The sequence below is a fragment of the Elephas maximus genome, chromosome 8 (genome assembly GCF_024166365.1).
Source record: "Elephas maximus indicus isolate mEleMax1 chromosome 8, mEleMax1 primary haplotype, whole genome shotgun sequence".
In the NCBI taxonomy this organism is placed as follows: domain Eukaryota; kingdom Metazoa; phylum Chordata; class Mammalia; order Proboscidea; family Elephantidae; genus Elephas; species Elephas maximus.
This window is the reverse complement of record NC_064826.1, coordinates 81,537,473-81,564,066: the sequence shown is the minus strand read 5'-3', so window position 1 is coordinate 81,564,066 and position 26,594 is coordinate 81,537,473. Positions and strand designations below refer to the sequence as shown.

The window sequence follows — 26,594 nt, the reverse complement described above, 5'->3', positions numbered from 1 at the left end:
TCCAAGAATAAAATAAGTCCAAAGTCATATGAAGTAATGAGGCTGAAGAATTTGTCATGTCATAGGGTATTTGGCCATGGTGCATTGTTCAGATTGTATTCCAAGAGAAACAGAAGACTACTGGAGGATTTAAGCATGGGGTGACTTTATCCGTTAACTTTTTGAAAAGATCACTTTGGCTCCTCTCTGGAGAATGGATGCAGGGGACAATAATGGAAGCAGGACATTTAGTTAAGAGGTGAAGGTGAGAAGAATGGGGACTTGGATGAGGGTGGTGGCAGCTGACTTGCAAAGAAGTGGACAGATTCTAGATATATGTTGGAAGCAGAATGAATAGGAATTGTCAGTGAACTAGACATGAGAAATAAAAGGAAAGAAATCAAGAATAATTTTAGGTTTTGACTTGAAAAGCTGGCTGAATGGGGTCCCATTTGTGGATATGGGAGAGGAACAAATTCACAGGGGATGCCATGAGTTCTGTTTAAGACATGTTAAGTCTGAAATGCCTATTAAACACCTAAGTGGACATCAAGGTAGAAGTTGAAAATGAGAGTCTGAAGCACTGGAGAGGGATCTAGGCTGAAGATGCAAATGTGAAAGTCATCAGTTTATACTTGACAATTAAAACAGAGACTAAAAAGAAAGTAGATTAGTAGTTAGCAAGAGTTAGAGAGAGGGGGAAATGGCTACTTACTTAAACCAAAAATGACCCATAGGCTGGCAAAAATGAGAAAGAGTGAGAGAGAGAGAGAGAGAATGTAGTATGCACTGTAGGTAAGAAAGAAATGAAGACCAAGGACTGATCTCAGGGACTCTCCAAATGTATAGAGTTTGGGTTGAGGAGGAAGAGCCTGCAGAAGAGGTGAGAATAGCCAATACTCAGTGAGAGAGTTGGAAAGCCAGGAGAATGTGGTACCAGGGAAAATCAGTGTTTTCTAATAAGAGGGACTGTTCAAGGACATGACAGAACACTACAGGGTCATTAAAAATCATGCTGTTTTGATAATTTTCTAGTGCATTGGAAGGACACAATATTGTAAGAGGAAAATGAGTTACAAAATCAAAGGAACAGATGAAATGCAAAACTTATACACTGAAAACTACAAAACATTTTTGAGAGAAGTTAAAGAAGTTCTAAATAAACTAAGAGACAATCCATGTTCATGAATTGGGAGACTTAATATACCGGTCTACAGATTTATTGCAACCCCTGACAAAATTCCAGCAGGCTTTTTTTCCCAGAAATTGTCAAGATGATCCTAAAATTTATAAGGAAATGTAAAGAACTCAGAATAACCAAAACAATTTTTAAAAATAAGAACAAAGTTGGAAGTCTTATTATATTTCCTGATTTTACTTTATTTTTTACTATACAGCTACAGTAATTAAGACAGAGTAGTGCTAGAATAAGAATAGACAAATAAATGGAACAGTATTGAGAATCCAGAAATAAACCTTTACACTTATGGAAAATTGATTTTCAGTTCAATAGAGAAAAGATAGTTTTTATAACAAGTGGTGCTGGGACAACTGAATATCCATGTGTAAAAAAGATGAATTTAAACTGTTACCTGACACCATTCATAGAAATTAACTCAAAATGGATCACAGACCTAACTGTAAGAGTTAAAACTTTGAAATTTCCAGAAAAAAACATAGGAGAAAGTTTTTATGGCCTTGGATTAAACAAAGAATTCTTAAATTCAAAATCAGGATGCATAAAACTGGATAAACCAGAATTCAAAACTCAAAACTTGCTAAATAACACACTGGCTCACAAAATCATGAATATCATCTATAAGTATTGTGCTCCTTTAAAAAATCACCAGTATGAGACCGAATGGTCCATAATGACTTTAAAACAAAGATGAGAACGTAAGGGGGCAGAGAAACTAGATTAATGGAAACAGAACAACCAGAATGGAAATAATGAGAACGTTTACGTATCGTGAAGAATGTAACCAATGTCACTGAACAATTTACATAGAAATTGTTGAATGGGAACCTAAACTGCTGTGTAAACCTTCACTGAAAACACAATAAAAAATAATTTAAAAAATTAAAACTTTTGTGCTTCAAAAGAAACCATTAAGAAAATGAAAAGACTAGAAGAAAATATTTGCCAGTCATGTATCTGATAAAGGACTTGCATCTAGAATTTGTAAAAACTCTTACAACTCTATAGTAAGAAGACAAAAAGAACAACTATAAATAGGCAAAATATTTGAATAGACATTTTACCAAAGAAAATATATAAATGGCTAAAAGGTGTATGAAAAAATGCTTGTCATTATTAGTTACCAGGGAAATACAAATTAAAACCACAGTATGAGAGCACGTCATATCAACTAACCCGTTGCCATCAAGTCGACTCTGTCTCATGGTGTCTGAGACACACCCACTAGAATGGCACGGTTGTGGAGAAACTGGAACCCTCATACATTGCTGGGGGGTAAGTAAAATGGTGTAACCATTTAGAAAACAGTTAGGTACTTTCTTAAACAGATAAACATAAACCTACCATATGACCCACCAATTCCACTCCTAGGTATCTACTCAAGAGAAATGAAAAAATATTCCACACAAAGACTTGTACATCAATATTCATAGAGGAATTATTCAAAAACAGAAACCGACCAAATGTCCATCCACTGGTAAACAGATAAACAAAATGTAATATATCCTTGCAATGGTTACTTGTTGCTAGGTGCCGTTGACTTGGCTCTAACTTATAGTGACCCTAAGTACAACAGAATGAAACACTGCCTGGTCCTGTGCCAACCTCCCAATCATTGGTATTTTTGAGCTCATTGTTGGAGCCACTGTGTCAATCCATCTCGTTGAGGGTCTTCCTCTGTTTTGCTGACCCTCTACTTCGCCAAGCATGATGCCCTTCTGCAGGGACCGGTCCTTCCTGATAACATATCCAAAGTACGTGAGACGAAGTCTGGCCTTCCTCACTTCCAAGACTGACTTGTTTGTTCTACTGGCAGTCCACGGTATATTCAACATTCTTTGCCAACACCATAGTTCAAATACGTCAATTCTTCTTTGGTCTTCCTTATTCACTGTCCAGTTTTCACATGCTATGAGGCGACTGAAATATCATGGATTGGGTCAGGAGTACCTTAGTCCTCAAAGTGACATCTTTACTTTTCAACACTTTAAAGAGGTCTTTTACAGCACATTCGCCCAACGCAATATGTTGTTTGATTTCTTGACCGCTGCTTTCATGGGCAAATGGAATGAACTGCTACTCAGCGATAAAAATGAACAAACTACTGACACATGTTACAATGCATGTGAATGTCAAGTACGTTATGCAAAGTGAAAGAGGAGTGTTCGGGTGGTGCAAACCGTTCAGTGCTTGACTCCTAACTGAAAGGTTGTCCGTTTGAACCCACCCAGAAGCTCCTCCGAAGGTAGGCCTGGTGATCTACTTCTGAAAAATCAGTCATGAAAACCCAGTAGAGCACAGTTCTACTCTGACACCCTTGAGGTCGCGTGAGTCAGAATGAACTCCACAGTGGTAACTGGTAAGCAGATGAAGCCGGGTGTAAAACCCTTCTACATTGTATGTTTTCATGCATATGCAATGCTTGGAAAGTGCAAATCTTTAGAGACAGAAAGCAGATTAGTAGTCGCCTGTGGCCGAGGATGGGAACGAGGACCGACTGTAAAGGAGAGACCTTCACAGGATGATAGAAACGTTCTACAACTGGATCGTGGTGATGGCTGCACAACTCGGTAAATTTACTAAATATCATCAAGTTGGACACTCAAAACTGGTGACTTTTATGATAAGTAAATTATGCCTTGATAAAGCTGTTAAGAGAGCATATGAACAGTATAATCTCAATTATATTAAAATAATATATATACGCCTACACATGTAAAAAGATTGTAAAAATATAAATGAAAATTAGTATTTATTATCCTTTAGTAGTGGGAGTATCAGTGATTTGATTTTATTCTTTATTTTTACTTTTCCCATTTTCTATAATAAAAATATCATTTAAACAGAAAAGGTAATTTAGAAATTTTTGTAATAGCACTGATTTATTTTCTTAAAAGGCTATTCCTTAAAAAAACAAACAAAACAATACATCCAATTTATGCCATATCGAAGAGCCATACCAATTAAAACCTCATGCATTCAGTAATCAGACTTCCAAGAAACTCACTACCTAGGACCTAGAAAAAACTCTAGTAGTCCCAAAACTCAGGCAATTTATTTCGCATCAGAGAATGAAGCTACCCTCGAGTCTAAGCCTTCTGATTAAAAACTGCATGCAAATTAAGGCTGGTTTAATGGCTCCCTTTATTGAGCACTTGCTGTTGTTATTGTTGCTAGCTGCCCTCCAATTAGACTCAGGGCTATCCTTGCTGTCTTAGTCATCTAGTGCTGCTATAACAGAAGTACCACAAGTGGCCAGTTTTAATAAACAGAAATTTATTCTTTCACAGTCTAGGAGGCTGGAAGTCCAAATTCAGGGTGCCAGGTCCAGAGGAACGCTTTTTCTCTCGGTAGGCTCTGTGGGAAAGTCCTTGTCATCAATCTTCCCCTGGTCTAGGAGCTTCTCAGTACAGGGACCCTGGGTCTATAGACATGCTCTGCTCCTAGCACCGCTTTCTTGGTGGTATAAGGTCCCCATGTGTCTCTGCTTGCTTCTCTCTTTAATATCTCAAAAAAGATTGATTTAAGATACAACCTAATCTTATAGACTGAGTCCTGCCTAATTAAAATAACTGCCACTAATCCCACCTTATTAAGATCATAGAGACAGAATTTACGACACATAGGAAAATCACATCGGATGACAAAATGGTGGACAACCACACAATACTGGGAAAAATGGACTAGCCAATTTTCAATTTGTAACACTTGCGATCCATAGTGTTTTCACTGGTTGATTCTTAGAAGTAGATCTCCAGCCTTTTTTCCTAGTTTGCTTTTGTCTAGAAGCTCTGCTGACACCTGTTTAGCATCACAACAACACTCTGGCCTCCACTGACAGACAAGTTGTGGCTGTGATTAAGGTGCCTTGGTTGGGAATTGAACCCAGGTTTCCCACAAGGAAGGCTAGAATTCTACCACTGAATGACCACTGCTCTCTATTATTGAGCACTTAGAGTGTGGGAAACGTTATGCCAGATCCTTTACATATCTGAGTATTAACCTCCAGAACCACTGTATGTGGGAAGTATTTAACTAATATTTTACAGATGAAGAAACTGTACTTATACAAGGTAGATACCCAACAGTCTCTATAGCTTGAAAGTTTAAAAGCCCATGATTTGAATCTTAAATCTGTGATCTGAATCACCTGGCAAGATTTCTGAAGAAAAAGAGTGGTCAAATAGGTTTGGGAAACACTGCATACCTAACCCCCTCCCCTTTTTAAGACTGACGATACACGTGAACATATGAAAAAAAACCAAAAAGGATACCACAAAGAAACGGTTTAACAAATGGTCTCAGCCACTTGACCATGAGCATACCCCTCCCCCCTTTTAATGTATTACCTGTTAACATCCCTCAGATACACTAAAAACAATTAGGAAATCATGTTAGGCTACAACTTCATGCAGCAGAAATCGCTAATTGTTATCTGTCAACTAACATTTGGCCTTTTCATCTTCTTTAGAAATAGAACTCCCATTTTATTTGGAGCAGCAATATGCCCAGCTAAAACGGATGTGGGTATATGCCTAATATCAGGCCATTTTTAGGTGTAAGTGGAATTGTTCTGTGGAACATCTGGCAAAGTTCATTAAAAGAACTGACTCGGCTAGGATTACTTCTTCTTTTTTTTTTTTGAATAGGGGCTTTCTTTTCTTCCTCCTTCCACATAGTAATGGCTGGAACTCCAGCAGCCACTTTGGACCAGGGAGTGATGTTGATGATGGAAGCCTGTGCAAAGATGGTGGAGCAGAACAACAGAAAGGATTCTGGGTCCCTAATAATTAATGAGCCATGTTTCATCTTTAGACTGCCTATGTTCAGATATTTATGTGTGAGAGAAATAAGTTTCTCTCTTCAGCTGCTCCTCGGAAACCCTATGGGGAAGTTTTCCTCTGTTCTATAGGGTTACTATGAGTCAGAACCGACTACATGGCAATGGGTTTTTGTTCAAGCCACTATTATGATTAACTTTATGTTAAATGCAGTTGAACCTAATCTAACATAGACTTGGTCATCTAGTTTTTCCCTTCATTTTTGCTTAGGTTATATTAGACATATCAGAGCAGCAAAAAGGAGGGAAGAAGATGCTTAGAAGTTAATACAGAATTAATGAATTAACTCTTGACAGCAAAAGAGGAGGCATCATACTAGTAGTAATCTGGGGACTATTTAGTCATTACAATCTGGAGTCAACAAGCAAAGATCAACTTATTTTCAGAATATTCTGATTAATAAGACAAAGGCATGGACTTAACATTAAACATTAAAATTGAATAAAGCTATGAGTCATTTTAGTTGGAAAATAATTTTGGTAGAATAAAATTCTGCAGTTCCTGATAATTATAAATAAAAGAGGTATTACCTTACGCTAAGTAAAAAAATTATATAAAGCATTGTTTCCTAAAAATGTGCTCATTAAAACATAAGTTCCACAGAATGTTAATAGGTATTGGGGAAGAAAAATGAGGTTTCATAGTCAAATATATTTGAAAAACTTGTATTAAACCAAGTTAACTAAGTGGAGCCTTTAATAGGCTTATGTATATTGTGTGTACCCAAGAGAGACTCCTGTCTACAGCATTTCCCAAACCACTTGACAACGGAACATTTTTTCATCATGTATCTCATGTGGAGCCCTGACGGTGCAGTAGTTACGAGCTCAGGCTGCTAACCAGAAGATCGGCAGTGTGAATCCATCAGCCTCTCCTTGGAAACCCTATGGGACAGTTCCACTCTGTCCTACAGGGTCACTATGAGTTGGAATCGACTTGATGACAATGGTTTTGGTTGGTTTGGTGGTTATCTCAAATATCACCCAAACAAAACACTGTTTTAAAAACAATAGCATAACAAATACTGCATCATAAATGTTAAGAACATTTCTTTAAAAATTAAGTGGACTTTAAATAACTGCACAGAGACCTATCTTTTTATTTCCATCTTATTCTCCCTTTTATTGTCTTTTTGAATCCTTTTCAAATGGGTGCCCCTATTTTTAAAATTCCAAACCCTTTTTTGGTAAGAAACTCATGCTTCATAATTGAGTATCAGAGCTGTGCTTTAATACTATAAGTCTAGAATTCAGTGGAAGGCAATACCCTGGATCCTAATCAGGAGTTTTCAAGAGATCACATATAAAGACATTTTACATAAAAGTTGTTAAAATAAAGAATTTTCCCTCAAAGAAAGTTGGGGCTGTAGTAAAGCACAACTCGAGGGGCCACCGTTCACACTGCAGTCCAGGACAGTGCTGTCCAGGAGGACTTTCTGTGATGACAGAACTGCTATACATCTGTGCCGTCTAGTATAGTAGCCACTAGTCACATGTGGCCATTGAAAACTTGAAATGTGGCTGGAATGAGAAAGTGAATTTTTCATTTAGTTTAATTTAAATTTGAACAGTCACATGTAGTTGTGGCTAATGGATTGGATGGTGCAGGCGAAGGATTATGGGCCAGGAGGTGTCACTACAGTGTGATGGGTGTCCTCGGGTTTGTGCAACATGAAGGCCTCACTTGCAAGAGAACAGAATGAGGGATGACTTAGGTTTACGGTAGACTCCGGGAGTTTTAGTGAGACACTACTGAAATCCAGTGAATGTATGCACTAAAGTAACACCTATCTGAGTAAGAAACTCAGCACATCATGAGTAAAGCATATTGTTTAATATATAAAATTACAAAAACAGAATGTCCTTATAATCTACCTATTATTCACACTTGACATTTTTTAGTTTAAATCAAATTTTACTATATCAAGTTATATACATATAAAAACCAATAACCCGGTGCCATCGAGCCGATTCTGACTCATAGCTACCCTACAGGACACAGTAGGACTGCCCCATAGAGTTTTCAAGGAGGACCTGGTGGATTTGAACTGCCGACCCTTTGGTTAGCAGCCTTAGTAACACTTAACCACTACACCACCAGGGTTTCTTATATACATATATGTTATATATACATTATACAGATTCCGACTCGTAGCGACCCAGTAGGACAGAGTAGAACTGCCCTATAGCGTTTCTAAGGAGAGGCCCATGGACTCCAACTGCTGACCTTTTGATTAGCAGCCTGAGCTCTTAACCACTGTGCCACCAGGGCCTCTATATATAATTAGTCTCCAAAGTTAGTCTGAATAAAATTTTATTATATTTATTTGTTGCACAAATCTTTCTGGTTTTAAAAGTTTATAGTAATGGCATATTCTATAAAGCTTGGAAGGAAAATAATTTAAAAAGAAGAGAGAAACAACTTGTCATTTATCCTCTAGGGCATGTATCTTTAGTTCTGGGGGCAAAACCGATATAAAAATGCAAACCCCCACAAATTTCCTATCAATGACCATTTTGTCAAATACAATCCAAAGCTATGAACTTACAAACCTTTCGAATGGAAGAAAACTTATAGAATAATTGTATTTTATATACATAATGGAAGAAGAGGAAATATCTGCTTTAATCACTTCTATGTAATGTCAATGATCAGACAACTTTCAGTTGTTTTTTCTTTGTAAATATTGAATACAGCAGCATACAATGACCCTGATGTTAACATTTCATTTGGACTTACAGCATCATATCTTCATTAGACTTCTCTTGGGACTGATTACAGTTTTGATCATTTGCTGTTAGGAAAAAAAAAATTTTTTTAAGTTATAAAGGAAATTAGTTTATAATAGGCTACACTGTTTCACACATAGCTCATTGGAAGCAATGGGGTTATTCCACTCAAACAAGACTGGGACACTTGAAAGATTCTTGGGATGGAAAACAAGATGGTGTAAATTAGTATTTAAAGTCAAATAGGGCAAAGAAGGAGATAAACTGTCACATAGCAAGGTTAGTGTCTAAAAAAAGGTCCAGGTTTTAATGAGATATTTGTCCCAGTTATAATGAACAGCTACAGAGATTCTTCCTAAGGTGGAATTTGGGGGAAAAAAGTACAAGCAGGAAATTACTATTATTTATAATATCCACCACATAAAAAAGACTGCGGATTCTCACTATGTCAGTGCATAGGAGAATTGTTGGAACTTACACCTAAGGGATAAGTTCATCTCCAAGGACATAATCCTGAAAGAGAATGCTGAAGAGGCAATGATATGTGAAGGCTGTCTGCAAACACAGGCAATACAAAAACACTTCTCACACTGATTGAAATTTCTCCCCCTATCTTTATTTATTTAATCTTCATTCAGGGTATTTGTCTCTAGTATTGTGATTTTCTGCATGTTCTTTCCTGCTTCCTTGCTGCATCGTGTTCTATAGTGCCATAGATGTCTATGTACTGTTAAAGAAATCCTAAGGAGCTATCCAGGAAACCCGGGTGGCGTAGTGGTTAAGTGCTATGGCTGCTAATCAAAAGGTGGGCAGTTCAAATCCACCAGCTGCTCCTTGAAAACTCTATGGGGCAGTTCTACTCTGTCCTGTAGGGTCGCTCTGAGTTGGAATTGTCTTGATGTGAAGGGGTTTTAAGTAGCTATTTATTCAAATGATTTAGCGATTCTTGATTTCTTACTTTGAACGGGTGTAATACAGTGGCCTGGAATGGCCCAAGCCGTCTATTACATTCTGATATAGCACCATTTGTGATAGGAAATTCTTTGAAATCTTAGACAGGCTGATCTATGGTGAGTCTCAGATGGCTCTTTTATACTGCACTGTCAGTAAATTAAAAATACATTTATATTTGTAGAATTCTTAATTATCTAAATATTATATTTTAGATAGCTGACATGAATACATAATATAAAAATTCTGTTTGACAATAAAGTTATCACACTAAGAGCTCATAGTTTCTTGGGGGATGTTCTTTAGTCCCTAGCAATATATATAATAATATATGACTTGAATGTATATTATATGGATACTGTTTGACAATACAATAATCTGTACTGTGAGCTCAATGGTTTTTATTATTTTATGAGTTTGCGTCCCCAGCAATCCAGAAAAATAAAGATTGTACTCACTTGTGTTGGTTCTGATTAGACAACCGCTAATTAGTTTATCACTCATTTTCCCTAAAACCACTGACATTACAGGAAGACAGGCTCCGTTCACCAGTGATGCCAGTAATCCCAGGATCATGAGTGTGATGTCGAGTCCATCGGCAAATCGGAACTGAGGAAAACAAATAAAACCCAGTAGCATTACAGCTGCAGACAATCTAGTTTTTGCCATCAAGTAAATACTACTTTACGGGTTGATTAATAAATGCATAAAATAATGGATATATATGCATGTATATATGTATATCCCCAATTTTAAGAATTTACAATCTACTTTTAAAACATTGTTGGAAAATAAAGTGGCTTAATTAAAACAAATTGTAGACAGGTGATGCAAGTTAGCCTAGATGTGGGTGTGAATCAGAAACTGCCTTCCACTGATTGACTCAGGAATCAATTAAGTTATTTTGAAGGGGTGTAAAAAAAAAATTATTATTATTATTTTTTAATGACAATATCTTTGCTTATGGAAAATTAATCTGCAAACTTTCCCCAAATCTATTTCTTAGGCTTATCAGCATTATAGCAGTGATACAACTAAGCACTATGAATGGCAGCTGTGTAGTAAAAATTAGCTCGCTAAATGTTATGGACTATATTCTTGATTCTTGTTTTAAAGCCCCAGATTTTTTCCACCCAGGACAATGTCCGTCCTCTAAAGTAATTTTCAAGGCTGTTTGAAAAAAGAAATATCTGAAAGGCAAATACTGAATGTTTTATATTTTATTCTACAGCAGACCCCCAAAGCACTATTTTGAAACCAAAACACGAGCGAACATGAAAACCTGGATTAATTATTTTACCGTCAGGGGCCAAGATAAAATGTAAGAAGGTATTGAAATATAATTAGGTTTGCATAATAGCTTGAGGAACTTCGTAAATATTTTGTGAGTGGAGGCTGAAAATTTTCATGTTTTTCCATTCATTCACGAAATAGCAAATAAAAATGTATAGTGTAACTTCCATAGCACTATACTCAGTAGTACAGGTGGTAGGAGGGTAACCGATCCTCCACCCTTGCCCAGAATAGTCTGTTATCTCCTTGAAACAGTTTGCCATGTTCTGCCCCCTCCCAGGTTCTTTTTAATTTGACTTCTGAACAAAAGGGCACTGTTTCATGTGCATTTCTAATTATGCTGACAGCCACACTGGCATAGGGATCAGAGCAGGCAGAGAGGCTGCCGGTGAACGCGAATGAAAATGTTCCTTGAACATAATCCAAAGATGTATCCTTATACTAGAAACACTTTCTGCTACATAAAAAAACCAAAACCATAACCATCAAGCCAATTCCAACCCATAGCGACCCTATAGGACAGAGTAGAAACTGCCCCATAAGCAGTGGCATCACTAGGGTGGGTATCACCCTCCCCATCTAATTGCCACGATATTGTAGCTAAAACACCAGATAATCTGCAAAAGCAGTGACTATAAAAACACTGTCAGGAAAAACAACAGCATGTGTTTGCGGTGCTTGCAGATGAAAAACCATGTGATTCGAAGCGACATTGTCATTGAGTAATAACGACAGCTGTGACCAGAGCGCATTAGAAGGTTCAAAAAGAAAATCACCATGTACTTTTAGCCTTGTAGGTATATTGGTATATGTAAACTGGCCTTATAAAATTTTTGTTGTTGTTGTTATAACTAACTACCGACCGATCGACTCGTTGCTTTCTAGTCGCTATGAGTCAATTAGGAACTCATAGCGACCCTATAGGACAGAGTAGAACTGCCCCATAGGGTTTCCAAGGAGTGCCTGGTGGATTTGATCAGATGACCTTTTGGTTAGCAGCCATAGCTCTTAACCACTACGCCGCTAGGATTTCCATAACTACAGGGATATTTTTATAAAAAATAATAAATTTCTGCTGAAACACTGCACACAAATTTTCTAGACAGTCGTTTGGGTCCACCCACTATGACAGTGTCACTCAGTGCAGCCCATACTCCCTCCACCCCCGTAGTGACACCACTGCCCATAATGTTTCTAAGGTTGTAATTTTTATGGAAGCAGACTGCCACATCTTGCTTCTGCAGAGCGTTGGTGGGTTTGAATCATTGACCTTTCGGTTAGCAGCCAAGTGCTTAACCACTGCACCACCAGGGCCCTTTTTCCAATATATAGAAATTTATAAAAATATTTAGATTTCTATTTTAAAAGGATTTTTAATAATTTAGAAGATAAAAAAGCAGCATATATCAATATACAGTCACTGGAAAATACTGAAATATAGACATAAGATAGTGACTGTCATCCATAATTCTGTCACTACTCAGAAATAACCTCTGGTAAAATTTATGAATATTGGAAAAAAATATGTATGTATGGAGTCATTGTATATATAGCGTTTTTTGTTCTGAATTTAGCTTTGCAAGGCACTGAGTCACTAGAAATTAATTGTACTCTCTTTTTTGCAAGTTGTGTTGTTTATTTTTCTTATCATGGAACTTTCATTATTTTTATATTTTTTCCCTTTTGGAAGTAACACGTAGATTAGTTTTTTTTTCTTTCAAAAAATAGATGTAAACTATCAAACAAACAAAACCATTTCATTTACTACTAGAAATTCCCTATAATTTTCTTATTCACGTACTTTCCAACTGATTTGACTTACTATCTCAATAGGTCCAACAGCTTGTTGTCTCACTTGAGGCAGTTCTAGTGTTCTGGAAAACGAATGTTTAAAATGGGAAGGTTACAATGCCAGCATGATGTGCAAAATTTTTCATTTAAAATTTGTGTCACATTGATTGTTGCTGTTGTTAGTGACCCCATGTGAGTTGAGTAGAACTACCCCATAGGGTTTTCAAGGCTGTGACCTTTTGGAAGCAGATTGCCAGGCTTGTCTTCCAAGGTGCCTCTGGGTGGGTTTGAATGGCCAACCTTTTGGTTAGCAGTCGACTTTGGTAGCAAATGTATATCAATATTGAAATTTTAAAAATAATCTTGATGGACAGTACAAAGATCTTTAGGATAATTACTGAGAAAATAAGTTTTTACTGGCTGCCCCTAAGTTTCTTAGGGTTACAACAGAAGACAATACTCTGGAGCACATTTTTAACCCTTTGTAATAACTTGCTCAAGAGCAACTACAAGCTTTTAATGAAAGGAGGCCTGTTAAGAACGCACTAAACAAGTGCACTCTTGAATTTTGTTCCCCATTTAAAATTTTTATTTCTTAGCTCAACATTTCAAGGAGGTCCAATTGAAAATCATAAATTTATTCTTTCAGGTCAGGGAAATCTATCTATTAAATACACACACACACACACACACACACACAGATTCCAAAACATTAAAAGACTGGAGGTGAACAGATTGTTTTCTAAAAAGCCATCTCGAAAGTGAGAACTTGACTCTTCCTTCCAGCTTTAATACATACTGTTCTATCAGACCGGATAGGCGACGAGTCACTTAATTTTATTCTGAGAGAGTTTAATAATTTACTTACATACTGGGCCAATGTGCTCTGAGACTACGCACCAAGGTTGTAGAGTCCCACAACCCCTCCTCCCGCCTCAAATGCGGATTTTAAAGCTTAAGATCCAGCAAGTTCTCCTTCCTTCATAAGTTTTGTTTCAGAGAAAACATTTCTGTCTATTGACTTTCATGGAAAGCCTTCGAAGGAGGGCTCCAGGGTCTTTCAAAAGTCTCTTTCCCACTGTGGTTGAGAGTGGAGAACTGCACGGCTGCGGAAAGGTAGGTTTGGGGGTCTTCGGCCCGACAGATTTCCGTGCCCCTGTGATGCCCAGGGTGAGGAAGGAGCCTAAGTCATGGGGGCAGGCGCTGGTTACGCCATAGGGGGTGAGGGACTTGAGGCAGCCAGTTTCCTCGCTTAGAGCGCTCTATCTATGCTTTAGGGTTTGCAAGCTGGAAGGCCAAACCCAAAACCTATATCCCACTCCGATTGCACTTTTCACCACTCATCCAACCCTTGCCTTCAATCCTTATACCTATTTTCTTTCAGATTGTTTTCTCCCATGCTCTTACATCCAAATGAAACAAGCACAGTTTCTCACTTCCTTATGGAGACTAGCAAAATTTACCACGTGCTCATCTAATTTTCTGCGTGGTGGTACATAACTGTTGCACTCGTTTGCTATTGTGTTCCTACTGACATATTTTTTGGTCCACCACTGTTTCTATAGAAACCTTAGGAGGTAACTAGTATCATGATCAGAGTCCCTGGGTAAAACAGTTAATGTGCTTGGCTGCTAATTGAAAGTTTGGATGTGCCTAGGAAGAAAGGTCTGGCCATCTACTTTGATCACCCATTGCAAACTGTATGGAGCACAATTCTACTCTGACACACATCGAGTTACCATGAGATGGAATCGACTCCTGTAGCCGATTAGTATTATCACGACCATTTTATAGGCAACTGAATCACAGAATAGTTAAATAGCCCAAGCTTACACAGCTACTAACTGGACTTGAGCCTGACTCCAGAGCCTAAACTCTGAGCTCTTAGCTTTAAGAGGCCTTTTGGGCAATATCTGCTAAAAACATGATTCAGCCCACAGATAATGCTTAGTGCACAAATGTTCCAAAATAAACCTCTATTCTCATCACCTTTCCTATCAGCATTTGGTGAATCTGCTTTGGATTTAAGAGCAAAAGATGCTTAGAGATAGATATGGGGTAAATATCCAAAGATATGGGGTAAATTTACCCTGGAGGAGGAGAAGATAAAGAGAGCGCTAGAGGGTGGGGGATGTAACTCTTCTGTTTTTCAGAATGTTTCCAAGAGGAATTTGCTTCAGCTTCAAGAAGTTTCTCACCAAAACATTCTAAAACTTGAGAAGATGGTATAGAGGGAGCTCCCTTTCTGGCTATTTGTAACCCTGCATTAGTGAACCATGAGATCTAGAGGGATCCTCTCCAGGTTTATAGTATGTACATCTGCCTTATTGTGAAAAAGTGGAAATAAATTAGATTTTTAAATATTTGCATTGTAAAGCTGGAATTAATTCATTAGAGATGAGGAAGTTTTGTAACATACATATGCACACAGACATGCATTTAGTGAAAAAATAATTAGAATCCAACATTTTGTTTTATTAAATGTCTCACATGGAATGAAGGGTCCATAGAGAATTGAAATGAAAATACTCAGGCATCTTTCCTCTATACCCTGGTAAGGTACAAGAAATTCAGAAGAGGAAATATCTGAAGAATGAAATCAAATCCTGCAGCTATTAACCAAAAATCCAAACCCGTTGCAGTCAAATCCATTCCGAGTCATAGCAACACTATGGGACAGAGTAGAGCTGTCCCATATGGCTTCCGAGGAGCACCTGGTGGATCCAAACTGCCGACATTTTGGTTAGTAGGCCAACACTTAACCACTGTGCCACCAGTGCTCCCTGTGGCTGTTATAAGTCCTAAAATCACTATTAAATATAGCACTGCTATTTTTGGAGAAAATTGCAAACGTTTTTTGCCACAGCTGTGAAAGACTAAGGCATATTTGAAGTTGCAGAAGAAAAACACTTTTTTGCAGAATTTAAGCAAAACTTACCCATTTCTCTGATAATTTCCTTGCATCTCCTCAGCTCTTTCGGAATGTATCATCTTATTTACAATTTAATTCCTCTGAAATAAAATATTAACAAACATGACTATGTGAAATCTTATCACTTAGTTGATATAAAGCATTTTCACAGTCCTATAAAAAAAAAAGAAAAAGAGGGTCTGAAAAAGAACACTGTGTAGAATTTCACCCCATACACTCCTCCCACTCTGCAGCTGAAGTTTCTGAGTTGATATTTCATCTTTTCTGATTTTGTCATTGAATTTATAACTTTTGCCTGATGCTGAGCTTATACTTGGAGCTAATAAAAATTTTAGTATTGGAATAAAAGAAGAAAAACCAGATGGACAATGTATGGTTTTTCAGGACACTGGATTTTATTCTCATTCTGCCGCTGACCTGATTAAAATTGATGAAAACCTTTAGATTACCTTATGCTTAGTTTTCCCTGTGAAACTGGCACAGTGGTTTCTGTCAGCCAGCAACCTGAGGGAGGAGACTGTTCCAGTTCACCAAACATATAAGCAAGTTAGAGCTTCCACTATATATGGATTAACAGTTATCAAAAAAGTAGGCTATTCTGTAAATCCACTCATGATTAAAACTATATTGAGCATAATATATCCTTCCTTTGGATGAAACGTCAGGATCTTAGCTATCTTAAAAACAAAAAACAAACAAACAAAAAAAAACGTTGCCATCAAGGTGATTCCAATTCATAGTGACCCTACATGACAGAGCAGAACTTCCCCGTAGGGTTTCCAAGGAGTGCGTGGTGGTTTCAAACTGCCAGACCTTTTGGTTAGTAGCCGAGCTCTTAACCACTGGACCACCAAGGATCCTCGCTAGTCTTAAAATCACAGCTACGCACATAAATTAACATTGCATTGCAGACGTATAGAGAACTTTGTGACCTGACCTCATTTGTTAGGCTCTGTAGCATATAGCTCAATGAGCCGGTTATGAAGAATCTGGATTTAACCTCCAGAGTGGAATTATCAATTAATTACATAGTACCTAAGGATCAAAAAAAGCTAATACATTTTCAAATGGAGAACTTCTCCATGAAAAAATGAGCCCCTGTGTCAGAAATGCTTTAGCTATTGAGAAGGAACACATGATACAAATACAGTAATCCATAAGCATATTCTTTTTTTCAGAAGTCAACAGACATAACCTTGCATAGGATATCTTTTCAATCGCTATATGGCTTTGCACCATCTCCAATTATTTGACATATAAGTAGGAAAAGTACAAAAATAGACACTCTCAATAATCTGCATTTTGTAGAAAAAAAAAACTATTTAATAAAACTCACTTTAAATACATACACTTCAGTCTTTTCCCCTCTATTGCAACCATCATTAAGACCATAGCGTTGATACCCAAATACCCATGTAATATAATCTAATAATCAGTATATTTCATTACATCCAGGAAGAGAACGCCCAAGGCCAAGAAAGATACTTCAATAAACTGTGACAACCGTTTATAAGACAAACTCGAGGCTCACCTTGGTAAGTGCATAAGCTGCTCATTTACACCAAAATCTTACGTAGTTGCTCCCCTCAACAAATAACTAACTACACTTTCATGACCGTGCTTTATGAAGCCTAATTTCTGATCACACTGTAATATCTGATTGTAACGGTGGTGAATTTCCTGGTAAAGCACATTGTGTTCTTCATATCATAGTTCACTTGGAAAACAAGTTGAGCAAAGAAAATTCACTGAGCCAATTAAAGAACTCATTTTTTAAAAAGAAGATCTGTAGTGTTACATATCTACTTTCCTGTTGCTTAGTCCCGTATCATCTTAGTTAGTTAGCTGAAATAGTAATTATAATAATGACTAAAATAAATATCTGTTAAATAAGTCAACGATAGTTTGCGTAACAAATACTGAGTAATACTGTGTCTTAGTCACCTAGGGCTGCTGTAACAGAAATACCACAAGTAGGTAGTTTTAAAGAACAGAAATTTATTTTCTAACAGTTCCGGAGGCTAAAAGCCAGGGTCTTGGCCATGTCCATTCCTTCTTTTTCTGAACGTAGCCCTGGCTTTCCTTGGTTTCTTGGATGCTTGTGTGGCATTTGTCTTCCCCAGCATATGCCTACTTCTGTGTCTAATCTTTCTCAGAACTGATTAGGTTTAGTGTACACCCTTATTGACAAATAAAACCCTATTTCCAAGTAGGATTACATCCAGAGCTATGTTGTTGTGTGCTGTCCAGTTGATTCTGACTCACAGATACCCTATATGAACGAGTAGAACTTCCCCATAGGGTTTCCTAGGCTGTAACCTTTACGGGAGCAGATCTCCAGGTCTTTTCTCCCATGAAGCGGCTGGTGGCTTTGAACCACTGACCTTTTGATTAGCAGTCGAGTGCTTAACCATTATGCCACCAGGGTTCCTTTTCACAGCTCTAGGAGTTAGCACATAGTTTAATCCGTAATAGTCTACCCTTTGGGCCCTCAAAAATTCATGTTTTTTCCACATGCAGAACATACTGCTCCTATCACATCATCCCCCAAAGCCTTAACCCATTTGGCATCAACCCTAAATCCAAAACCTCATCTTCTGAGTCATCTGAATCAAGTATGGGCGAGACTGTGGGTGTTTCCATCCTGGGGCAAAATTTCTTTCCACCTGGGGACCTATGAAACCTAAGATACAGTGCGTCCAAAGTACAACGGCTGGACAGGCACAGGGTAGATATTCCCATTTCAAATGAGAGAAATTGGAGGGAAAGAAGAGGTCATAGGTTCCAGGCAAGTCCAAAACCCAGAAGAACAAATTTCATTTAGCACTCAAAGCTATTGATTAAAGTAAGACACTACGCTGTGCTTTCTCTTACTTAGTATATTTGTTTTATTGAAAGAGTTCTTTTAGAGTTAGTTAGACATAGATACATATATATTTCTCCCATATATCTCTTTTGTACACATAAAATAAGTGAAATAATATTGGTTAAAATATTTCTAAAACTTCTTGACAACTAGAGACACTTTACACCTGGAATCACTTTTTAACAGGTTCATCTAAGCCTATGTATTTTTTTACATAGTATGATCGTCTAAAGAAGCCTGGGGGTGTGATGGTTAAGGGCTCAGGTATAACCCCAAAGGTCGGCAGTTCAAACCCACCAGCCGCTGTGTGGGAGACAAGACCTGGCAATCTGCTCCTGTACAGATTTTAGCCTGGGAAACCCTGTAGGGCAGTTCAGCTCTGTCCTATAGGGTTGCTATGAGTCGGAATCAACTTGACAGCACACAACAACAGCAAATGACCCTCTATGCCATCAAGTTCTTTGGTGTCGCAGCATTTTCTTAAAGAACTAGAAGCAGTGGTGCTACATTCTTAAACCAGCTTTACCATTATGTAGCGCTAACCTACCTATGACTGCTACTTTGGGAGTTTTGATAAACACATCTGCTTCACATCACCACCACTAGGCCCTCATCTCTAACACATATATATTACCCATACCTAGTTGTTTCTTAGAGGTTAAAACACTTTTTGAAAAGCATTATTGTCTTTAAGATTTTCTTTTAAGCTGCTGATAGTCTTAATGCAAGTTTTGGTGCTGGTAATGTGTACGTAAACCTAGACATGATAACTACATCACAATGCCACCTGGCTGATAGCAATCGTAAAATGTTAACAGTTGTTTAACATTTCAGGGATATTAAAAAGTGAGAAAATATGTATTTTAGAATTGATAAAATATGGTAATAATGAGAACTGATGAGGTCTTCAAAAGCATTATGTTATGCTGTTTTCCGTATACCTACATGGTGTATGTATGTACATAGATATATGTGTGTATACATCTATGTATGTATGTGTGTGTTATCTTTTTCTCTGTCCATGCTTCATTTTGAATGTTTTCTTCTGGCTATCTGCCAGTGTATCTGTGTCTAATCTACAGTTGAAACTATTCATGAATTCATGAACTTTTTCAATTAGTTTGTCGATTGTAAAAAATTTCTATTTGTTTTGCTTATTAGATTCTCCCCTAGAGCCTCCAGAAGGAACTGACCTTGCCAACACCTTGACTTTAGCCTAGTGAGACTGATTTTGGACATACGACCTTCAGAATTGTAAGATAATAATCTTGTGTTGTTTTAAACCCTTAATTCTCTAAAAATTTGTTATAACACCAATATAAAAGTAATTCAGAAAACACTGGAAACAGTCATAATAAAGTATAAATGATGAAACCACCTCAGAACATTACCCTTATCATGGGTATTTTTATTTTAACTTGACTCAAAACAACAACAACAAAATAACACTTTCTAATGATAGGATTCCAAAAATCAACCAAGAGAAAATGGATTTTTTTGGAAGGTTGTCAGGTCTTGCTGGGACCTCTGAAATTGTAACACCTTACTTGGTCTAAGCAAAATCTGTCAGTCAGCCAATCCTTAGTGATTGACAACTATGTAGAGGCTATCATAATGAGTACAATAAAAGATAGAAATATAAAAGGAGACACAAAAAAGTTGTTTATAAGGGTTTTTACTTTCAAAAAATATTTCTGGGTTCATAAACCAAGACGAAAATTCATATGACACAATAGCACTATGGGAAGAAATTTTCAGAAAAGCCCTTCATCTTCTATCATCTTGGTAAGATTAATCTGAGGAATGACTAAGATAGACTGATTTGATGGAAAGCATGAGATCTTCGGTTATATGAAGAAGGTGTCAATTGTATGGAAGCGCCAAAATCACCAGACCAGTAACAGGAACATCAACATTGTTGACTGTGGAAAAATTTCACAATTTTTTTTGTTTTTTTCCATCTTCACCAAAATTATTCTTTCTGTAATGGAGGGATGTTTTCTCCTCTTCACAACCTCTAATTGTTTTCCTACTCCCTGATATTCATGCTTTTACTTACTGTAATTCCTCAGACACTATGCCTTTATTTCTTCCACATGTCAAACTGGATCGCAGAGCTATTTGCAATATAAAAGCTCAAAAAATTTGTAACAGACAAGCCAGGAAGTTATGTGACAATTAATACAAAGAATGAGCCCTCTAGCACCTGAGAAGACTGAGCAAGGACATTATGACCTACAATGGCTTCACTCCACAGACGAGGAAGGCCGTGAGGGTTAGTTGTTAGTCGTTGGAGGAGGGTTGGGGTTTCAGCAGGTGCATACAAGTGGAGGAGGAGCTGCAGCAGTTTCAGGAATGCACAGTTGAGTTATGAGATCGGTCTGCTTAGAACAGGCAGTTCATGTAGAAAGGGGAAGCAAAATAAGATAAATAAGACCGTAGAAGGCACTGAATCGATTTTTTAGGGAAGCGATTGTGATTTTATGAGAATGGGAGGGACAGGGCCATTGGTATTTGGTACAATTAACCTGATGTCATGGATAAATTGGAAGGGCTTAGAGAAAGACAAGATTTAGGTAGGCCCACTATGGCCACTTTGATAGCAGAAAAAAAGATATATTCATTTGGGAGACATTTTTAAGGGAAATTTGACGGGATATAGATTCAGTGGATAAGAAAGAAGTAACATAGAAGTCCAGTGACTAAACTTGGGAAACTGAAAAATAAAAAGAGTAGCAAAGATGAAAATAGGGAAGTCAAGAGAGTGAGGTAGTTTGGGGGAAAAGGTGACATTCAGTTTAAATATTGCAACTTCGCCTTGATATTAATGTGTAAGTGAAAATATCTGGCACACAGAAATGTGGCACTAATGATTAAGAACAGTGCTAAGCTAGATTAACTAGTAAAGAATGCCTTGAACATTGTGCTCTTTTACTATCTATCTATATGGAATAAAATTGAAAACAGGTCTCGAAAGATTAGATAGGAACCTTAGGGGGCAGTAAGTTTCTGTTAATGAGGGAGGAACAACTCAGAAAAGGAGGTTGAGAATGGTTGTACAACATGGAGAATGTAATCAATGTCACTGAATTGTACACGTAGAAATTGCTGAATTGGTGTGTGTTCTGCTGTGTATATTCTCAACAACAACAACAAAATAAAATAAATTATATGAAAAAAGAGACATATTTGTAATGGTCATCTGACAGTAGGTGTAGTTAAAACCTTGAGAATAGATTTGCTTTAATAATCTGAAGATGTTATATGAAAGCACAAAGGAGATGGTGTATTACAGAGACCGAGCATTGGTTCAGGAGCAGTGCTGTCCAATAAAACATTCTGCAGTGATGTTGGCAGGTGAAGACCCCAGGTTTTGCTCTGCATGACTTGTTACAGCCAATAAACAAGAGGCTGAGGTGAGAGTTCAGAAGGACACCTTTATGTCATTGTACAAGGAAAGAAGCCATCAGGGCTGTTGCCTCCAAGACTGCTGGTAGGCATCTTGGGCAGGTGGGCTTTTACAGAGAGCAGACAAGGAAATGCAAATTCATCATGAATATTCAGGACTGAACTTCACGCAGGCTCAGAGGTTGGGGATGACTATGTATTTTCTTTAGACAAGGGTTCGATCCCCCAGGATGGAGGAAGAGGTTGATTTTCTTTCTTTAGGATGTTAAGTCTCCACGCAGAGGCTGGTTAAGGCCATCTATGGCCCATTCTGTGGTTATTATCTTGTCAAGGACAATTTCAGAACGATGTAGAGCCTATTCTGCTTGGTGTAGGAGAATAAGCCACAGTAGGTGTCTCTTAGAAGTGTTGGGCTCTGCGGCTGCCTGTCTCAATGATGGAAATGTTCTTTGCACTGTCCAATATGGTAGCCACCTGTGTGCCTGTTGAACACTTGCAATGTGGCTAGTGAGGGAACTGAATATTTCCAACTCTGACTCCTTCCCCTGAACACCAGCTGTTATCCGTCTACCTACTGAACAGCTCCAGTAATCTTAATATCTTAATGTGTCCAAAACAGAACTTGAGATTTTCTCCCCAAAGGCTCTCTAACCCAAGCCTTCTCCATCTTGGTGAACAGTGCCACCATCCATGCAGTTACTTGGGACAAAAACCTAACAGTTGTCCTGTTGCTTCTCTTGCCGTAATGTATCAGATACATCACCAAGTCCTGGCAGCTCTACTCCAAAGTGCTTATCACCACATCCACTGTTACAACCCTCTCCCAAGTCCCTGCATCTCTTGACTGGACTGTTGCAACAACCTGCTCACTGGTATCCCTGCTTCCCACAGCCTACAAGTGCTACATGATCCAGTCTCTCTGTCTTCTGTTCTTACAACCTTGTCCACCACTGTCTCCTTTGTAAACTGAGTGTCAGCCCACACTTGCTGTTTCTGTCCCTGAAACTCCCTATCTCAGTGTCCTCTTTCCCTCTGCCTGGAATGATCACTCCCCAGATATTCCCCAGGTTGCTTCTTTCTCAGCTTCCAGGCCTCCGCTCCTAAACCGACTTCTCAGGAAGGCTTTCACTAATGGCCAAAGTAGTTCCCCCAGCCACCCCCAACCTCATTACTCTTGACCCCATTGCCCTGTTTGATTTTGTTTATAGCTCTTACTACTATCTGAAATTGTCTTTTTTGTTTGTTTGTTTGTTTCCTTTATTGATTATATAGACTATAAGCTCAGTGAATGTAGGGACTAAACTGTTTTGTTTATTGATGTTTCCCTGTGGACCAAAAAGAAGATTTTGGCACATAGTAGACACACAATAAATATCTACTGAATGAATGACTGAATCCAAAGTAAGTGGAAAACTGGGAGTGATGTGTAGGAAACCCTGATAGCGTAGTGGTTAAGTGCTACAGCTGCTAACCAAAAGGTCTGCAGTTCGAATCCACCAGGCGCTCCTTGGAAACTCTATGGCGGAGTTCTACTCTGTCCTGTAGGGTCACTATGAGTCGGAATTGACTTGACAGCAATGGGTTTGGTTTGGTTTCTTTGGTGTAAGAGAAACTACCAATTAGGGATTCCAGATGTTTCTGGAAATCTGCTTCCAATGTTGACTTCTCCAAACTACTCTTGTTTTCCACAGGTTCTTCCATTTTTCCTCCCTTTTACATCCATCAGGTGCTTTGGCAGGAGAACTGGATCTAAGTCAAGGACATAATTTATACAAAAGTAAACCAAAAAACCCAAACCCACTGCCGTCGAGTCAATTCCTACTCATAGCAACCCTACAGGACAGAGTAGAACTGCCCCATAGAGTTTCCAAGGAGCGCCTGGTGGATTTGAACTGCTGACCTCTTGGTTAGTAGCAGTAGCACTTAACCACTATGCCACCATGGTTTCCATATAAAAGTAAGGTGTTTGTAATTGGGAGTCTACTTCTGCGTACTAAGATTTCTTTAGGTTAAAACTAAGCAAAGATTAGGGGACTTCTAGCTCAATTGGCATAGCATAGTTTATAAAGAAAGTGTTCTAGATCCTACTCTGGTGAGTAGCATCTGGGGTCTTAAAAACTTGTGAGCAGCCATCTGAGATATGTCTACTGATCCCACCCCATCGGGAACAAGGGAGAATGAAGAAAACCAAAGACACAAGGGAAAGATTAGTCCAAGGGACTAATGCACCACCACTACCACAGCCTCCACCAGGTTGAGTCCAGCACAGCTAGATGGTACCTGGCTATCACCACTGACTGCTGTGACAGGGATCACAATAGAGGGTCCCAGACAGAGCTGGAGGTGGAACAAAATTCTAACTCAAAAAAAAGACCAGACTTACTGGCCTTGCATTCCTAGAATAAACAATTCTTAGATCAAGATATTTATCCTTTTTATATATCATTAGATTTTATTTGCTATATTTTCTTTTGTTTAGGATTTTTGCTTCTATGCAAATAGGAGAGATTTGTCTGTACATTTTTTTTCTTATAATGTTTTTGTCAAAGTTACGGTGGGTTCATAGAAAGAGTTCGGAATTGTTCCCTATTTTTCCACTTCCTGGAAGAGTTTGTGAAAATCAGTATTATTTTTCCTAAAAGTATCTTAATAAAGCTGTATGTGTCTAGAATTGTGTTGCTGAAAATTTTTAATACTTTAATAAAGAATTCAATTCTTTACTAAAGATATTGCTATTCATGTTTTTTATTTCTTCTTGTGTCAGTTTTGATGAATTGTGTTTCAAAAGGAATTTGCCCATTTCTTCCAAATTTTCAATTTTATTATGCAAAGTTATTTATAATATTCAGTTGTTACCATTTTAATGTTTGCAGGACATTTTTCATTTCTGTCTTTGAGAATTTGAACTTTCTCCTGTCTTGATGAGGAATGCTAGTTTTTTTTTTTTTTTTTTAAATCTATTTCACTAACTTTTAAAATAAACATTTGGCTTTATTTTTTTCCCTCTGTTTCACTGATTTTTGTTGTTTTTATCATTTTCTTTCTTCTGCTTTCATTAGATCAAATTTGCTCTAGCTTGTCTAGAGGCAAGTTTAGATAAACTGTTCTTAGTCAAGATATTTATCCTCACAGTGTGAGGGAACTTTCTCCCCATGGCCTTGTAACGCCTACCAAATGATTGTGTGGGACTATGCTAATGAAGTATATGGAACCCTAACTAGAGGATTGGTCAGTTTTGCCATCCCTCTAGACTTAAAATGAGCCATCCCAGAGGTGGGAAGGAAAGGGTTTTATCACCACCAAGGAAGAAGGGCCAAGAGTGGACTGTGTCCTTTGGACTCGGGATCTCTGTGCTGAGAAACTCCTGCAACCAGGAGACTGAGAGAGATAGAGTTGTAATACTGAAGACAGTGAGATGTGGTGGCAGAGAAATGGCAGTAGAAGAGGCTGGCAGGAGATGGCACAGCGGGCTTCTCAGCCCACAGAGAGAGAAAGCTGAGTGCCTTTTGGGCAGGTGGCTTGCTGGAGGAGGAGGGTATTTCTGGGCACTTGGTGGAGCTAGGTTTGCTGACCCACGGAGCTAAAGCTGAGCGCCTTTGGGCCGAGGCTTACTGGCAGACTGGGGTGCCTCTGCGCATTATCAGCAGAGCTAAAAGAACTTTGTAACACTTGCCCTAGCAGCGCAGAGAGGTTGAGGGACCAGAGAGAGGTCTGCCTGTGGGCATGGATGAGAAGAGGCTGTCCTGATGGAAGAACTGTATCCTGAGTGTTCCTGAACCTGAATTGTAATCTGTTACTTCCCTAATAAACCCCAGAATTGTGGTATTGTTTGTGAGTTCTGTGTGGTAATCATCAGGAGTTACTGAACTCAGCAGAGAAGTAAAGAGTGCTGTGGGAGGAAATTGGTAAAGATGGTGGAGAGAGGAGGCATGTCTGACCTCTGCCTCATAGGAATCAGCCTCGGGCTATTGATCTTGATTCTCCTTCCCCTTTATGAAGTCAGAGGAGGTAAACATTGCTTCCAAGCCATTTTTACAGTCTTTTTTTTTCTTTTTCTTAAGTTAATCTCTTTGAGGTGTAAAATAAAATGCACCAATTTTAAGTGTACAGTTTGCTGAGTTTTGACAAATACATAAATCTGTGTGGTTACCACCACAATCAAGGTGTGGAGCATTTCCATTAGCCTTAAAAGTCCTTTTCCAGTCAATATCTCCTTCCTCCCAGGCCCAGGCAACCAATGATCTCTGCTTTCTGTAACTCTACATTAGATTTCTATTTTAAGAGTTTCATATAAATGGAATCATATAGTATATACTCTTCTGTATTTCCTTTGGTGAACATTTCTGTACAAGTTTTTGAGTGCACATATGTTTTAATTTATCTTGAATAAGTACCCAGGAGAAACCTCCATATTGCCTTCTGAAGTAGTTAGACCATTTTACTTTTAGTTGAATTATATATGCATACATATTATTGCAAGAACAAAGGCTGAAATTATTAATGATGTTTGTGAAAGCCAATAATTGTCAATACAAAACAACTATTAAACAATTTAAAATAGTTCACAAAATAAGACACTCCTATGAGTTTTTTTTATGAGTTAATA

The 26,594-nt window shown here is 38.1% G+C and overlaps 1 protein-coding gene across 1 annotated transcript in view; it reads right to left on the bottom strand.

The window, feature by feature from the left end:
• Window positions 1-15,773, bottom strand: part of ABCB5 (ATP binding cassette subfamily B member 5) — a 112,021-nt gene extending 96,248 nt beyond the window's left edge. The window contains exons 1-4 of the mRNA XM_049894288.1: window positions 15,721-15,773; window positions 12,814-12,865; window positions 10,157-10,307; window positions 8,758-8,812 (exon numbers count right to left, since the gene is read on the bottom strand). Of these exons, the coding sequence (XP_049750245.1) occupies window positions 8,758-8,812; window positions 10,157-10,307; window positions 12,814-12,865; window positions 15,721-15,773 (311 nt within the window). The remainder of the gene's footprint in view (window positions 1-8,757; window positions 8,813-10,156; window positions 10,308-12,813; window positions 12,866-15,720) is intronic.
• Between the last annotated feature and the right edge of the window lie 10,821 nt (window positions 15,774-26,594).